This window comes from Balaenoptera ricei, chromosome 20 (assembly GCF_028023285.1).
Source record: "Balaenoptera ricei isolate mBalRic1 chromosome 20, mBalRic1.hap2, whole genome shotgun sequence".
Lineage (NCBI taxonomy): Eukaryota > Metazoa > Chordata > Mammalia > Artiodactyla > Balaenopteridae > Balaenoptera > Balaenoptera ricei.
The window spans coordinates 17,272,022-17,287,909 of record NC_082658.1 but is presented as its reverse complement, the minus strand read 5'-3'; the positions used below and the strand labels follow the sequence as shown (position 1 = coordinate 17,287,909).

The 15,888-nt window shown below is 56.0% G+C and overlaps 1 protein-coding gene across 1 annotated transcript in view; it reads left to right on the top strand.

Annotated features, from left to right (window-relative positions):
- The first annotated feature begins 3,545 nt into the window (after window positions 1–3,545).
- WNT3 (Wnt family member 3) overlaps window positions 3,546–15,888 on the top strand; it is a 43,709-nt gene continuing 31,366 nt past the window's right edge. Inside the window, exon 1 of the mRNA XM_059908022.1 lies at window positions 3,546–3,625. Coding sequence (XP_059764005.1) covers window positions 3,546–3,625 — 80 coding nt within the window. The remainder of the gene's footprint in view (window positions 3,626–15,888) is intronic.

Here is a 15,888-nt window from a genome sequence, read left to right as displayed (position 1 = left end):
TTCCTCCGCCCACAGCAGCTTTGCCCTCTCCCTTCACCCTCCCCAGGCTGGTCTGGGCTCCTGGCTCCTGGGCCCCAGCAGCCTTTGGGCAAGTTTCGAGCAGAAGTGAAGCGCACAGCGCTGGATCGAAGACGTCCTCCTCCTCCCTCCCCGCCATAGACGGGTAGCCCGCTGCGGGCGGGGACAAGGCCGCCCCGTCCTTTGTCTCGGAGGTGCCTCCGCAGGGGGCCCGGTTGAGCGGCGCTGAATACACAGCGGCCGACTGCTTGCCCCGGGGGAGAGCACGTCAAAGGGAACCTCGGGGCAGCTATAGAGGTGGAGGTGGGATGGAGATGAGCAGTCACTCGGCCGGTCTGAGGTCCCGGACACTCACACACACAACACAGAGTGCTTCCCACGTGCCACCCCTCAGCCCCCAGGTCCCTTTCAAGAGGCCACCCTCCCACTCAGGCGGAGGCCTCGGGGTCCAACGCCCAGGAGCCTCCACCTCACCCGCCCTGGCTGGCCTTGGAGTGAATTTAACCCTTTCCCCACCGCGTGCAACCCTTCGTGCGGTTCGGGTGCCCATGAGAGAGGGCGTTTCCGTTCGTGACACGTGGCTCTGGGGTGCCCTCCCCCTCCCGGGCAGGGACCATTCCTGCGTTCCCACCGGCAGCTTTGGGCCGGCAGGAGGAAGGAAATTAAGCCTGTGTTGAAGGAAGGACACCTGGCAGGGGAGGGAAAGGGCTCAGGAATCCCCTCCTCTGGGGAGCTTTCAAATGGGGGGAAATCCCCACACAGTTTCCATTCTCCAGGGCGCCTTGCCCGGCCGCTAGCAGGTTCCCACATCGCCCCTCCAGTCTTCTCCTTCTTCACTTCCTCAGTGTGAGGCTAGCAAAAGTCCGGGACTCCACCCTACCACCCACTTGTGTCCCTGTCTCTCTTCCATTCTCTGCCCCATGCTCAGGACCGGGGTCTCCGGGTGCTCCCAGGCTGCCTGAAGAAGGCATCAGAATACACGCATCCCTTCAGGGAATGGCCAGCCTTGCCTACACAGCCCAGGGCCACTGGCTGGGCAAGCCAACCCCCACCCCACCTGCAGCCTCGGGCATCTCCTGCCCCCACCTCCCAGGCTGGCACCTATGGAATTTGGGGACCCAGAAATGACCCCAAAGAGGTCATCTAGTCCATACCCCACCTGCCTCCTGACCACCCTGAATCTGCAGTGGTGTCTTGGTGGCCAGGGAAGGGTAGCCCTCCTCAGCTCTCAGAAAGATGATTGTGGGGCTCCAGAGTCCCCCAAACTGACAGGCAGGATTGGAGTTCCAGCGGGCACATCTGATCAGAAAACCAGCTGAGAGCCCCCGTTGGGGAGGACAGAGCTCCGGGTAGGACTTAGGGTGTGTGTGGAGGGCTCTCTACCCCTAGAGTCGGGGCCCTGAGGCTCCGCAGTCAGGGAAAATGGCAAATCCTCCGCAACCCCCTTTCCAGGTGAATCAGAAATAGGCACACCAGAATCAGCCCGCCACGGGGCCATCTCTGAAGGTCCCCATCTCTGCAGCCTCCACCCCGTCCACTGTCCAGGGCAGGTTGGGGTTTTCTCTTCGCCTTGTTCATCCTTCCCCATCTCTGCCTCTCCCTCCCCTTTTCTTCCCCTTCTTTCTCCTTGGGCTCCCTCTGCTAGTCTCCCCTCCCTCTCCTCTCTCTCTCTCTTTCTCTCTCAGGCCCTCGCTGGTGCTCTCTCTCTTTTTTCACTACTCTGTCTCTCCCTTTTCTCCCCTTCCCTCCCCTCCTCTCTTTCATCTCCCCCCCACCCCCCCTCCAGTCGAACACCGGGCTAGGAACGCGGCAGAAGCTGTGACAAGCCCAGGCGGCTCTCCCGACCCTTGATGCCCCCGGGCCAGTTTTCCAAGCTCCCCGCGCCCATCACAGCCTTGTGCGGAGAGGGCTCTCGGGATGGGCAGGGGCAGTGGGTTCAAGCTATGGGCACGGGTGGCCCAGGTCAAAGGCTAGGAATGTCTGGCCCTGGCGTGGACTTCCTCCAGCCATGCCCCCATCTGGCAGAGGGCCTGCCACTCCCAGCCTCGCAGCACTGGGGGTCAGCTCATTTGCTGCCCCTTCTGCCACAGTGCTGGGAGTCACTGCCCTCAATCCCTCTTACTGCCCTTGCTTTCTTTGCCCCAGGCCCAGGGATGATGCTCCAGCACCCATCCCTCGCCTGGGGTGCCTCTGGGGGCCTTGAGTGGCCTGGGAGCAGGGTTGGGGGGCAGGTGCCCAGGTGACAGGGGTCAAGGCCCCCCAAATCTGGCTTCAGTCTCAGCACCACTTAAGGCAGACCTAATTCCTTGACCCTGGAGAGGGAGAAGAGAGAAAGAATCCACGGAGGCCCTGGAAGGACTTTTTTCCTATGGCGAGGGGTGGGGTATTTGGATACATTTGGTGTCCACACAGGAAAGGGGGACGTTATCACCAAACCCCAGGTTGGAGCCCAGGGCCTCAGGCAGGAGAGTTGGGCAGGGAAGGGGGTCTCGATGGCAAGGAGGTCCTCCGAGGACCCCAGCTGCTCCCTATTGGGGCTACTGCGTTTCACGCGCCCCAAACTGTTCATCCACAAGATCCAAATGGGACCGCGGGTCGTCCTTCTGACCTGAGCTTGAGGCCGGGCCTGAACCCCTCTAGGAGGAGAAAGTGACCCGGCTCCCCGCGCAGGAAATGCAACTGGCCGCTGGTGTCAGTTGCAGGAAATGCAAAGGCAGCAGGAGGTCCCGATACCGATCTGATCCCTGACAAAAGACTCAAATGACACTCGGCTCTGTCCCCCGGCGCCGCCCGCAGCCAGATCTTCGAGCCTCCGCGGACCCTTCTGCGCGCCTCTCGGATACCCGGGAAGCGACCTCCCGCGGCTGGGTCGAGTGGCCGGCCCGCTCGCGGGCTCGGGAGGCTGGGAGGGGTTGCATTTTCCAACCCCCTCCGAGACCCTCGGATCCTGTCCTGCCCGAGCGAAGCTTCTGGAAACATCCCTGTGCTTTCTACTCTCGATTCCTCATAGGCCCAAGTCCCAAGAGGTCACGGTCTCCCGAGAGAAAAGGAGCCACCCATCAATACCCACGCCAACCTGGCACCACGTGAACGCCCCAGTCACAGCCCCGGCTCCCTAAACCTGGCTGGCGGGGGGCCGCGGCGGTCCCGCGCCAGCAGAGGGTCCGACGTGCCGTGTCCCCCCAAGTTCCCACTGTGTCCGGGGCGCGGGCTTTGCCCAAGTTTGCTGGGCGATGCCCTTCCCGGAGCCCGACTCGTGGGCCGGGCGGGAGGGGCGCGTGATTGACAGGCTGAACTAGAGACTCATCTCTTACCTTAGGCCGCGGGCGCTGATTGGCTGCTCGCTGACATCCTCAAACCCGGCTGCTCCGCGCTGGGCTCGGGAGGGGGGCAGCTGCGGGTGGAGGTGCGCTTCTGACAAGCCCGAAAGTCATTTCCAATCTCAAGTGGACTTTGTTCCAACTATTGGGGGCGTCGCTCCCCCTCTTCATGGTCGCGGGCAAACTTCCTCCTCGGCGCCGCTTCTAATGGAGCCCCACCTGCTCGGGCTGCTCCTCGGCCTCCTGCTCTGTGGCACCAGGGTCCTCGCCGGCTACCCAATTTGGTGGTAAGACTCGCCTCTTATCTGCCCGCGGCCAGATTTCTCCGCGGGGCCCCAGGGAGGTGGGGGGCGCTAGCTGGGGGTGGGCTGCGGCAGGGCTGGGGCTCCTTTCTTCTTACCTCCCTCCAGCACCCCGACTCGCCCACCTCCCTGGATTTTCTGCTGGTGTCGCCTTCAGAATCCAACTCCTGGCTTCTCTGATAATCACCATTTTCCCTGCTACTCGCTGCAGAGGCTGGAGGACGTTCCCCGTCTCAGAAGGTCTCTTATTCTTAGATCCTAACCCTCCACCCGTCCCACTCTGGGGGCCCCGAAGACCCTCCATTTGCTTGCAGTTGGCTTTCTGGAAATCCAGCGATGTCCCTGGGGCCCAGCCACTCCTCTTCTCCATTTTGGGGTCTTCATGGGCAAAATCATCCTGTTCCTTCATTGCCACCCTCACCTCCTTCGGCGCCTCCATCAGGAGATTTCCCCACAATAACCCCCCTGTGCCTTCATATTTTAGACCCCAATCGCTTCAGGGATCCCCCGGGGCAGGGTAGTGGGGGGTGGATTTCATCAGATTCTCCCCACTCTGCTCTAGATTAATCTGGAGCCTCAGAAGTGAATATGGTATTTGCTGATCCGAGATGCCATTGAATTCAGATTTAATTCATTTCTTGCTTGTCCATCCTGGCAAAAGCGGGGCTTCTTGAAAATGTAGTTGTTTGGGAGGGGGTGGGTTTGTTCTTTGACCAAAACCCCCATTCTCCATGTCAAATTCGTTCCTTTTGGAAAAACCCGAGGACCGAGGAGAAAGGGAGAGAGGGAGAGGAGGATCCCGTCCCCGAGAAATGCGGATACAAAAGACATTTTTAGTAAATAAGGCTGGGAAACCAGGCGCGGTGTTTTGGCGGGGGGCGGGTGGGGGGTTGTGCGTGTATGGGGGAACTGGCCGTGGAATAAACAGCCCTTTGGGAGCCCCAGTTCCAGGGAGTCCCCTTGTTTTCCAAGCGGCCTCATCGACACCCAGCAGGTCCCAGAGGCCAGAGGGGAAAGACACATTGAAACCAGTTCTCTAAATTACACCCCGCCTCTCCTCAGTCTCCAGCCCCCTGCATTCCGGAAAACTTTAATTAAAGAATCTTCCCCTCCTGGATGTAGGAGAGCCTCAGCCAGGGGGTGGTGGGGTGGAAGGTGAGGAGGAAGAATTGGGGATCTGTGAGTTAGCAGAGGGACTGTGGCCCCGGAATGAAAGTCAGAGAGGAGTGCCACCTGCGTGTCCCCCTTTCCCTTAACCACCCTTTGCCCAGCTTGGGATAGGGGGAGCAGAGCAAGGAGATTTGGGACCACACCCCGAGTCTGCCTGCAGCTGTTTGGGGGTGGCAGCATTTGTATCTGGGTGTTTGGGGGGTCAGGATGGGAGTAAGAGCAGGGCATGGCCAAGGGTCTCCATTTAGAGGGTACTGAGAGTTGCTCCCAGGACAGACATCTAAGGGGAAGTCTTTCTTCTGCCCAGCCCGTCCTTCCCGTGTCGATGGGCTGGCCTGAGGCCTCCTGTACATAAAGAAGTCCCCAGGGTGGCCGGGGCAGCCTGGGATGCCAGGTTGGGGGCTTTGGCAGTTGTGAGGAAGGCTGCTGCAGAAACCAATCCTGCCCCACTGGCCCTTCCCAACCCTCTTCCCATCCCCTGCCCAAGGCCATGCTGTTCTCTTCTTTCACAGGGACCTTGGGGGTGGGCCGGGAGGGTGGGAACAGAGGGCTTGGAGCCCCATAGGCTGCAGGAACCAAGGGGGGAAGACCAGCTTCCCCTATCCTATGAACTGGACAAGGGCACTTCCTGGGTCAATGCTGGTGGCTGGGGGGTCTGCTGTGTAATGGTGTATTGGGGAGCATCCCGATAGGGACCACCCAATAGGAAGATGTTGGGAAAACCTGGAAAGCCAGGACATTGGCCCTAACATAACGCTGGACACATGGCTTGTTTGGGGTTGGCGGGGACAGGGTTGCTGCTTTGTCTGAACAGTGTGTGTGTGTGTGTGTGTGTGTGTGTTTAGGTCTATGACCCTAAGGAGTGTCATCTGTACACTAGTGTGCCTCTGTGTGAAGCAGTGTCTGTGCCTGCAACTGGATGACTGTGGACGTGAACTTGTATGAGATGTGCCTGAGGGTTCCATGGCCCGTGACAGGGTGTGCTGTGTATCTGCACACAAGTGTCAGCAAGCGGCTGATTCTATGTGAGTGTGTGTGTATGTGTGTGAGACACAGAAAGTCTAGAAGTATCTATGCCCATGTAAAGGTCAGCACCTGTGTCTGCTTATGACACCGCATGACTATGTTCACGACCAGGCATGTGAGTGGTGTGTGTGTGTGTGTGTCTGCACGCACGCGCGAGTGTGCATGCGTGCACGTGTCTTCATGATTGTATAAGGGGAAAGCTCCACAGATGTCTTTGTGCATGGATATCAGTGCTCATGGCCATGACCTGATTGTGAGTATGAGTGTGGCGAGGGCTATGTCTGAGTTTGCCTGTGATCCTGTCCTCAAGTGCTAGTGACCATGGCTGGGCCCATGGCTATGGATATGTTTGCAGACATATGACCTGTAAGTGTGAATGACATCCCAAACTTGGGTGCTTGGTGGGCATCCATGGTCCCAGAGGGACAGTCCAGCAGACACATACAAGTGTCTAATGAGGAAGCTGCAAGGGCCACAGTGACCTGGGATCCGGGGCTGGGCAGCATGGGGGGCGGTGCAGAGCCTTCTTTGGCACAAGCTCATCCTGTCTGTCTGAGGACTATGGTCACCAGCCCTCCCCTCTTACACCGTCTGTCTTTGGTCTTGGAGCTAGGGTGGTGGGTGTCATGTTCTCAGGGCCCGGGGCAGGGGGCCAGGGCTGGGACAGGGACAGTAGAGTAGACGGGCCTCAGATTCCTATTCCTACTCTGCCCCCAGGGCAGCCAGATTCCAGTTCTTTAGTCCATCATGGCCTGCCCTCTTTGGCCCTCCCAGCTCACACATTCCCTAGGAGAGACTTTAGGGGGAAATAGTTCAGCTGGGATTTCTGCCCGTGTCACCCCTCAAGGAAGGCACCCCCATCCCAAACGTTCTGCGCTGCTCAGGCCCCAGCCCTGAGAGAAGGTAGACCAGAAGCCTGAGCTACAAGGGGCCTCAGACAGAGGCTCATGGAAGGAAGAGACGTGTTCCAGGGCCTCGCAGCCAGGTAGTGGCGGAGCTGGGAGCTGTGGCAGCAGCACTGATTTCTCTAATTCTTCTTGTCAGTCCCAGTTAGCGCCTGGTAGAGGAACTTGTCTTTCTTCTCCTTCCTGGGGGAAAAATGAACGATCTTATTAGGGCCCAGCCTAGTGCCTGCTGCATTCCAGAGGCAGAGGCCCTGATGGAAGGGGCCTGTGCTGGGGGTCGGGAGCCCACCTCCGTGGGACACATCCCTCTGGACCTCTGTTTCCTTACTCAGGAATCACCAGCCTGCCCCTGCTTCACAGCTTGGGTGAAAGTGCTCCGCAGAAGTCAAGAGCAGTGAGCTGGGCAATAACAGCTGAGTTCTCTCTCCACCATCCCGGGAGCCATTTCCCCACTCAAGCACTTGCCCTAAGCCCTGCCTCGGTTTGCCCATCTGTCCGATGTCCCGCTGCCTCCCCCACCCACTCCCACCTCCACCCGCCTTTCAGAGGCTTGTGAACATGTTCAGTCAAACCCCGTGGGGGTCAGTGGGCTGGGCCCAGGGAGGCACCTGGAGACTGCGGGGGAGGAAGGCCCCAGGCCAGGTGTTAACACTTGTAACAGGCAGGAATTACAGCTGGCTGGGGCTGGGGCTGGCGAGGAGCTGAGCTGGCTGGAGGCTGTTGATCCCACAGACAGACAGACAGACAGATGGGCAGATACCAGATCGGATGGCCAGGCTTTAACCGGGTGGTCTCTCCCTTCCAGGGCAGGCCTTACCCTGGGGGGATGTGGTGGGGAAATTAATCCAGGTCTCTTGGAAGTGAGTTAACAGCCCTCCTGCCCACCCCACCCCTCCCATTGTGGGCGGGGCTTGCTGTCCAAAGGGAGCAAAATTGGTTGCTGATCTGTTTGTCTTCTTCTGATGGGACCACATTTTGCTTAAAAAACAAAAACAAAAAACAAACAAACAAACACCCAGCAACAACGACAAAACGCAGGTCAAATGTTATTATAATACCGGGAGCCTGGAGCTGAGTTATGTTCTTGGAAGAACCTGCTTTAATATGTGGGGGGAAGGTATTGGGGGGGGGGGAAGGGGTAGCAGTCGGGGAAAATTCTCCCAGAATCTCAGAGCATTTTATCAACAGCTCTGTGGCCATGAGGTGAGGGATGACTAGTATCTGGGCCCTGAGCATCTCCCTCACCCCAGGTGTCCTGAGGGCCTCTGGTCTGGGAAGGGCCTGGGACAGCTGCCTGGTGGGAAGAACTCTGGGGGGAGGTCAAAAGAGGCAGGAGCTGGACTGCAGTGCCAAGTCCTTTAGTGGGCACGCTCCCCTCCCCTCCTGCAGCTTTCCCAGTGGCAAACCCGGCCAGGCCCTGCCAGCACCCACACCCTCTGGCATCCGGGTGCTTGCTCAATCACTGGTGCAGGTGGAGAAACTGAGGTGGACAGAGAGGGCCCTAGGTGGAAATCCCCAAAGAATAGACTCAGCCAAGCAGGTATCTCCCATCCTGCCCACTACAGAACTTAATGCTAATAAACCTGAATGGTACTCAGGCAGATGTAGGATGGGGAAGGTGTTACGGACACGAAGTGGGGGAAGAGAGCTATGAGCTTGGGGTTTTCTCTAGACTTTGAATAGGTCTCTCCTGGGTCTGGGCAGGAGACAAGGAGCTTGGGGTTGGGGCAGGAGAGGTGACTCTTCTCAGAGGAGGATGTAGCTATCGGACCCTTCCAGGGAGCGTGGGAAAAACGAAGACCTTTCTGGCTTCAGAATGTGGTCAGCCCAGGGGTTGAGGAAGACCTGGTCTTCTAGCCTTTTCTGCCCACCCTGCCGTGAGCCACAGAATCCTTCTAAATGCACCAAGGAGGGAAAGGACATTCTCTACCCCCTATCCCTAGTTGGGGGAGGAGGTTAGCCTAACCCCTTCCTGAAAGGTTAGTGCCATCCTGATGCTACATCTACACATTCATGTTACGTGTGTGCCAGGAAGTGGGTAGAGCTTGAGTGGAGAGACCTGTGTCTGGGTGTGGAGTTTACCAGTGACTGGCTGTGTGACCCAGGATGAGTCTCTTTCCTTTTCTGTGCTTTAAGCCCCGTCCTCCCTCTGGGCTTCATTTTTCTTGAGCAGCCTGAGGGATGCCTTCTGCCCCTTGGAGTCTACAGGGCTATGACAGGGAGCTGATTCACGGCTGTGAAGCAGGGAGCTCCAGGTGGCCCCAGTGCCGCTACCCCGGGAGCCTATCTCCCCCAACCCTCCCTCGCCGTTCAGTCAGAGTCTGCCTTAGGCAGCCCAGCCCTTTCGTTCTGCAGCCCCATCTGACCTACATCCCAAAGCTGGCTGCTCCACTACTGCCAAGCCCACCTGCGTGCACACCCAAACCTCATTTTCCCCAAACACTCACGTTCCTCTGGAACCAGGCTGCCTACATTCACGTTCACACGCTGGGAAACCTAGGGCAAGTTCACCTCTCCGAGCCTCAGTTTCCCCATCTGTAAAATGAGAACAGCGACTGTTTCTACCTCACAGGGTTGTTGTGAAGATTAAATGAGTGAGTACACGTATAGCTCCCTAAATAATGCCTGGCATACCGGAAGTACTATATACATATTATTTTCACCCCCTGTGTGCAAGCTATTTTGACTCCTTTAAGTCCTGGATCTAAACTTGCCTCTTCCAAGAAGTCCTCCCAGGTTGGCCCCACCTGGCTCTGTTTTCTCCTTATCCTCAGAGCCAGCTTGCCCCGTTATACTTGGTACTGGTGACCATGAGCCTGTGGCTTTATACTTAACCTGAGGAAGTTAGGCTAGGCTAACCTAAGCTCAGCTGTTTGCCTGCCCAGGAAAGGGGGGAAGGTAGAGAGGGCACTGTAGTCTCCCCTAACCCTCCTCCCATCCTACAGTTTGCTGGACTCTTGCAGCCACTGCCATTTCCAGCTGAGCCACCTTGGGCTAGGCCAGGGAGGGGTAGGGGAGGCAGGTTCACGGCAGGGGGGTTGGGAGGGGGGGAGTGGCACCGGGGCCGCCTGGAGCAGCCCGAGCAGAAGTTACTCCTCCAGGAGCTGAGAGATGATTCAGAAGGTGATTTATAGACGGAAGGCAGAAAGCTTGGCTCCTGGCAGAGGCCTGCTGCTTAATTACATTCTTTGGGGGGGCGGAGGTATGAGTGGGGCAGCAGCAGGGGAGCGCCTTCTACCCCCTCCCCCTCCAGATCTTGTCCCTGTAGCTGCCCCAACTCCAAGCAGGGTCCCTTGATCTCATGTTGCTAGAGAGGGAATTCCCTGTTCTCAATGAGAGACTAGGCCGGGGAGCAGGAAGTGCTTCTGGGGGGTCAAGGGGGTGGAGAAAAAGGGACGAGGCCGGAGTCCCACCTCCTGGGACTCCTGCAGGGGAGGCTGGGATGCAGAGGGGGCTGGAAAACAGGACTGCCTCAGGAAGATCACTTGGTCTCCTCCCTGCTCCTGGGCAGGTGAATAGCTAACCCACCTGGGCAGAGGGTTTCTAGAATCTTCCTGAGGGTGCAACCCCATACTTTCCCCCCAGTGGCCTATCCTACAGCTGCTTCAGGGTTCTTCCTTCAAGTTGACTCCTTTTCTGTTGCTTGGTTCTCAGTGGGCTGGGGGCTGGCCATCTGGCTCTGTGCTCAGAGATTGAAACCCAGTTCTTTGGCGTTAGGCAGCCTGTGGTACGTGGCACAGTGGCTGCCTTAGATCCAGAAGGTTCTCCAGGCAGGGTCAGCCTTGCATCGGAGGGAGAGAAACTTTCCTATCCTCACATTAAACTAATGTCTCAGGGAGTCGCCGCAATTCAACAGCTAAAGCTAAAATCACTTCTGTGCTGCTAAGAAGCAGTCCCCGTTCTGTCGGTTACTGGCCGTGGTGATGTCTGGGTTCCCTCCATGAACACTGACCCGTGCGGCGACCAGCCTGACATCTCTCCACTGTTTCTTAGTTCCCATGCAGCCTCCATCACAGCTTTGAAACCCCCAAACTCCGCCTCTAGTTCTTGAGGCCAGCAAGGTGTGTCGGGGGCAGGGGGTAGGGAAGCCCAGGCCGATGGAGTCTATTTAGCGTGCACAGCCGGGAGGAGTTGGCAGGGGTCAGGATGGGGACACTAGACAGCTCTCTGGTTCCCCCTGAGGCGAGCCTTCTCAAAATGGCCTCATTATGTGTGTGGAGTGAATTCCAGAAATGTCAGGCACACCCATACATCTAGGGGAAGTATGTTGGGAGACAAGAGGGGGCAGTGTGGGGTGGTGGGAGGTTTCTGGGCAGGGAGTTAGGAGACCTTGAGACCCGGCTCTGCCACTGGTTGCAGTGTGACATTAGGCAAGTCCCTTCACTGTTCTTGACTCAGTAAATAGGGGAGTTGAACAAGCTGCTGGCCTTGGACTTCCAGCTATTTGGATTATCTGTGTCTGGTGCGTGGGTGGGGGGCAGTCACTGAGAGGTGATCTCAGGGCAGGGTGGGGAGTACTGAGCCCAAAACTTTATACTCAAACAGCTGTGAGATCATGAATGAGTCTCTAACCTCCCCAGGCCTCGGTTTTCTCATCTGCAAAATGGGCCATGATAAGGCTGTTAAGAGCTTCAGAAGGAATAATCTTTATGAAAGCCCTTGAGAAACATCAAGTTCTTTCCAGAGAGGCTCTCTATCATTGCTGGTCCTACCAGAAAAGAGGAGTAAGAGCCAGCCCCTAGTCAAAAGGTGCTAAGGATGGACCTGGCAGGACTCTCTGAGTCTTTGAGCTTGAGATTTGGTATTTCTAGCAGAGGAGGAAGGAATGGGAGCTGGACAGGGGAGTTCTCAGCTCCTTCCTGAGGGGGTCTTGAGGTTCAGTGGGGAACACCGAGGGGAGGGAGCAGAGGTCGGAGGTCAAGTGGCCACAGGGCATGCCCAGGTTCACCCGAACTAGTGCAGAGATCACAGGCCTGACCTGGGCTTAGCCAGGTGTAGGATTTCTAAGCAGGGACACAGTGGTGGGAGATGTGAGTAGAGGTGAGGAGGAGTAAAGGTAAAGGGCCAGGAGCTGGAAGGGGCTCCTCTGAGGTCTGTGGCCATCAGGAAATCCTAATCACCTGGATGGGGACCAGAAAACCGGGAAACCATTCACTCAAGCTAGGCTGGAAAAACAGGAAGGACCTTGTGTGTGTGTGTGTGTGTGTGTGTGTGTGTGTGTGTGTGTGTGTCTCTCTCTCTCTCTGGGTGGGGGGGGGGGTGGCGAGGGGGATGGGAGCAACAGGACCAAGCGCCCTGCCCCTGGGCACAGAGTCCCACTTATCTGCCAGAGCCAGCTGGGCCAGCGAGGAAAACCGAGGAAAACCAATCTCTCCTCGCAGGGCCCATTAGGAATGCAAATAGGGGCTGTGGCAGCGGGAGTGAGCCAGCCTCCTACATGCCGTCCAGCTCCTCACCACGTATCTTCCTAACCTGGCTTTCTGAGGCTGTCTCTCCCCTGCTCTAAAACCTCCCATGGTTCCCCACTTCTTGTCTGGCACCGAGGCTCCCTAGGCTTGGCCTCCGCCCATATCAGCTGTACCTTTCATAATCCCCCACGAGCCTCCCAACATCCCTCTGTGCCTGTTCATGGAAATACTACGCCACCTCCTCTCTCTCCTCCCCACACTCAACTGCTGAAATTCCATTTTGTTTTCCAGACCCAGATCAAAGTCCTCTTCCTTTGGGAAGCCCTCCTAGATTCCCAAACCACTGCCCTGCAAGCAGGGAATATGTCATCACTCCCTTCCCTCCCCGCCTCCCCCCAGCCATGCCATGTATTCCCGCCACCTTCTCCCACGGGCTGTGGGCATCTTCTGCTCCTCTACCAGACTACAGATACCTTTCAGCCGCCTCCCCCAGTGCCGAGCATATGGTGGGGGTCAGTAAACAAAAACACACACACACACACACAAAAAAAAATACACAGCTCTGTGCTGTGTGTAATACACTCTGTAAAGGCAAGCGGGCAAAAGAGGTTCTGAAGAGTGCCAGTTGCACACGTGAATCTCGACAGTGTCGTGAGCAGACTGAAGGAGCAGAATGAACTAAAACCTCGTCCCTGGGTGTGACCCGGGGTTCAGGGCTCGGAGCACAGTGCTTCCACTGACTTTGAAAGGCAGCTGAAACTGATTCCCATTGCTCAGCTCAGGCCCCACGTGGCTAACAGCCCCTAGGTTCAGGGGGTACCCAAGAGGATGGCATCCCTGATCTGAGTAGGCTGCCGTCCCAGAAGCGGAGGTGCACCTTGTCTCCATGGGCTCAGTTCCCCTGGGATTATTTTTTCCATCCCAGCTCCATTTGCAAATGTGTCCTATCAGTGTCGTATTTCTCCCCCACAGCTCACACGACGCTTAGGTGTCTGAGTCTTTAGCTTAAAAATCCCATTCGGTGGGACTTGTGTTTCCCTATCCAGGCGTGGGTCAGTATGTTTGTTAATGGTGTGTATGTGCCGGTCCCTATACACACATCATGATTTAGAACGAAACCCTGCCCATTTTACAGATGAGGACTCAGGTCACGAAGCCTGTGCTCTGAACCCAGGCTCTGTTGGGCCCAAAGCTTTTTCCTTCTACCACCATTCAGACTCAAAAGTGGACTTCTTGGGAATTCCCTGGCAGTCCAGTGGTTAGGACTCCACACTTCCACTGCAGGGGGCCCGGATTCGAACCCTGGTTGGGGAATTAAGATCCTGCAAGCCGGCATGGCCAAAAAAAAAAAAAAAAGTGGACTTCTTACATGCGGCAGGAATTTACTTATTCATATTCTATGTTGGTCCTCAAAGGATGGCTTTGAGTCAAGATTACATTTGACCTTCAACTTGAAGGCTGCTGCTTTGTGTTTGTTGATACTATTTCTGAACCTCTGGGAGGTCTCTTATTTGGGGACATGTGCAAGTCACTGGCAAGCTTTCCACATCTACAAAACTGGCAGTAGTGGCCCTGTGACTGTTTTGTTGCCTGGGTGGGAGTGGAGGGAGGGTGGCCTTGGGCAAGTCACTACTTCCTGGGCCTTCGTTTTCTCACCTGTGAAATAGGAAGAAGGTAGAGTCATGACCTCTCACCCCTCACATTACTTCCAGCTGTAAGATTCCTCATTCTACTTAATCCCTTACGCTCCTTTGCGTCCAGCCCCCATCACACATACCAGAAAACAATAGGACAGAATCCTCTTTCTTGCCCAAACCAATTCTTGTGTTAGTATCTCTGATATAGATGATTTTTTACTTGACCTTTATACTTCAATATTCACCTTGATTTCTCCCTGAGGAGCTAGGATGATTCCTCCTTGCAGTTAAAGTATGTTTCCCTTTATGTCCTGACTGTGAGAAAACTAAGTCAAACGTGAGCTCAGTCCTTGCGCCTGTATTGACCTTGACTTGGTGTATTTGTCATCTTCTTCACCTTAATTCTGATTTTCTATTTTCATTTTGTTATTCAATCTCATGTGTTTTGTGTTATAAATTCCTTGAGGTCAGGCACTGTCTCCACACCGCTGTCTTCTCTGTGCCTGGCAAGTACATAGTAGTTGCTCAATAAATATTTGTTGCCTTTGGAATTTGTTGCCTCAGGCACTTCAAATCCTTCTGGAAAGAGGCAAGGCATACATAAATTTTAAAAAAATCTTGCTATGTCGGAGAGCTGGCCCTGACTGGATTGTTTTGGGCTGCAGGAATTCTGATCTGTTTCTTTATCATCAGCATGTCCCCCAAGTCTACAGAAGCTTTGTCTTTGGGGAAGTCACCATCTTTTCTTTTCTCCATGACCTTCTTCCTTCTAAACTTGAAGCTGATACATAATTTTCCTCTTGGGAAGCTTTCTTGTTTCTGGCCAATGATTGTGCTTTCCTCTTTCCCTGTCTCCCTTCACCCCTGGTTCCTCCCACCTTCCTCTGCCCTGGAAGGCAGCCAGTGCTATTGAGGCCATTCTGCAGGTGACGGGATGCCCTGGTAGCATCTACCCTGTCTCTCCAGCTGGGCTGCTCCCACCTCCCGCCCCCCAGCCATCGTGAGAACTGCTGTCACTGTGGGCACAGGTGGGAAGGAAGAGGGAGGCCCGGCCGAACATCACACACCACGAGCACCAGGATCCCTCGCTGCCAGCCAGGCCCTTCCCATTAGCAAAACCCTAGCGGGGCACTGGCTTGACCTGGGAGGTGCTAAGCCCCCATCAGTGGGTGGAGCCTCAAGGAGGGACAGAGAAAGGCTGGCGAAGGGGGGCCAGGCTGGCCTCACCCATCTGCCAGCAAGGTGTCCTCTTAGCCTCTCACCTCCTCTCTGCTTCTGCACCTCTGAGACCACCCTCCTCAGCCCCTAGACTTCAGGAAGGAGAATGCCGAACCACAGGCCGGGTGGTCCTCCATCCTAACTGAAGCTTCTGCAGGAGAGACTCTGGAGCCTTCCTCAGCTATCAGTAACGATGGAGTCTATGACCTTGGCACTGTCCTTGAAGCTAAAAGAGCCCCATGAGACTGGCATCTTCATCCCCATTTAATCTGTGAGAAAATGGAGACTCTCAGAGCCCAAGCAAGGAGCTGGGAAGCAAGTGGGGAGGCAGGATTTAACGTCCAGCTGATAATTCATTGTGTATGGTGTGTGCTGAGGGAACACAGCACACACTTGAACTCATCCTCCCAACAGCCTTGGGAGGCAGATACTCTTGTTATCCCCATTCTACAGATGAGCAAACTGAGGTCCTGAGGAATCCACTCCATTGTCCGAGGCTCCACAGCTGGCAAACCCCAGAGCTCCAACCACGACGCAAACTGCCTGAAGCTGAGCTCGCCAGGCTTCACAGCCTATGACACCACATCTCGACAGTCAGGAAGTTCCTCCTTAGGTCTGACTGCAGTCTTTCCTGACTTAGTCCAAGCCCAAATTCTCTCATTTGGTCTCCTGGGGTCATGAGCTTCATAGTAGATTTTCAGCTTGACTCAAGGACCAGGATGCATTGCTCACTGAGTCTTCCTTTTTCCAGAACAATCCCTCCCAGATGACCCAGTCTCCTGCACACCTTTAACCATCTTGTTCTCCTTCTGATCTCTCTCCAGCTTCTATACGTCCTTTTGCAAGTGCTGTGACTCATAGCACAGCTGTTAGAACAGGGCAAA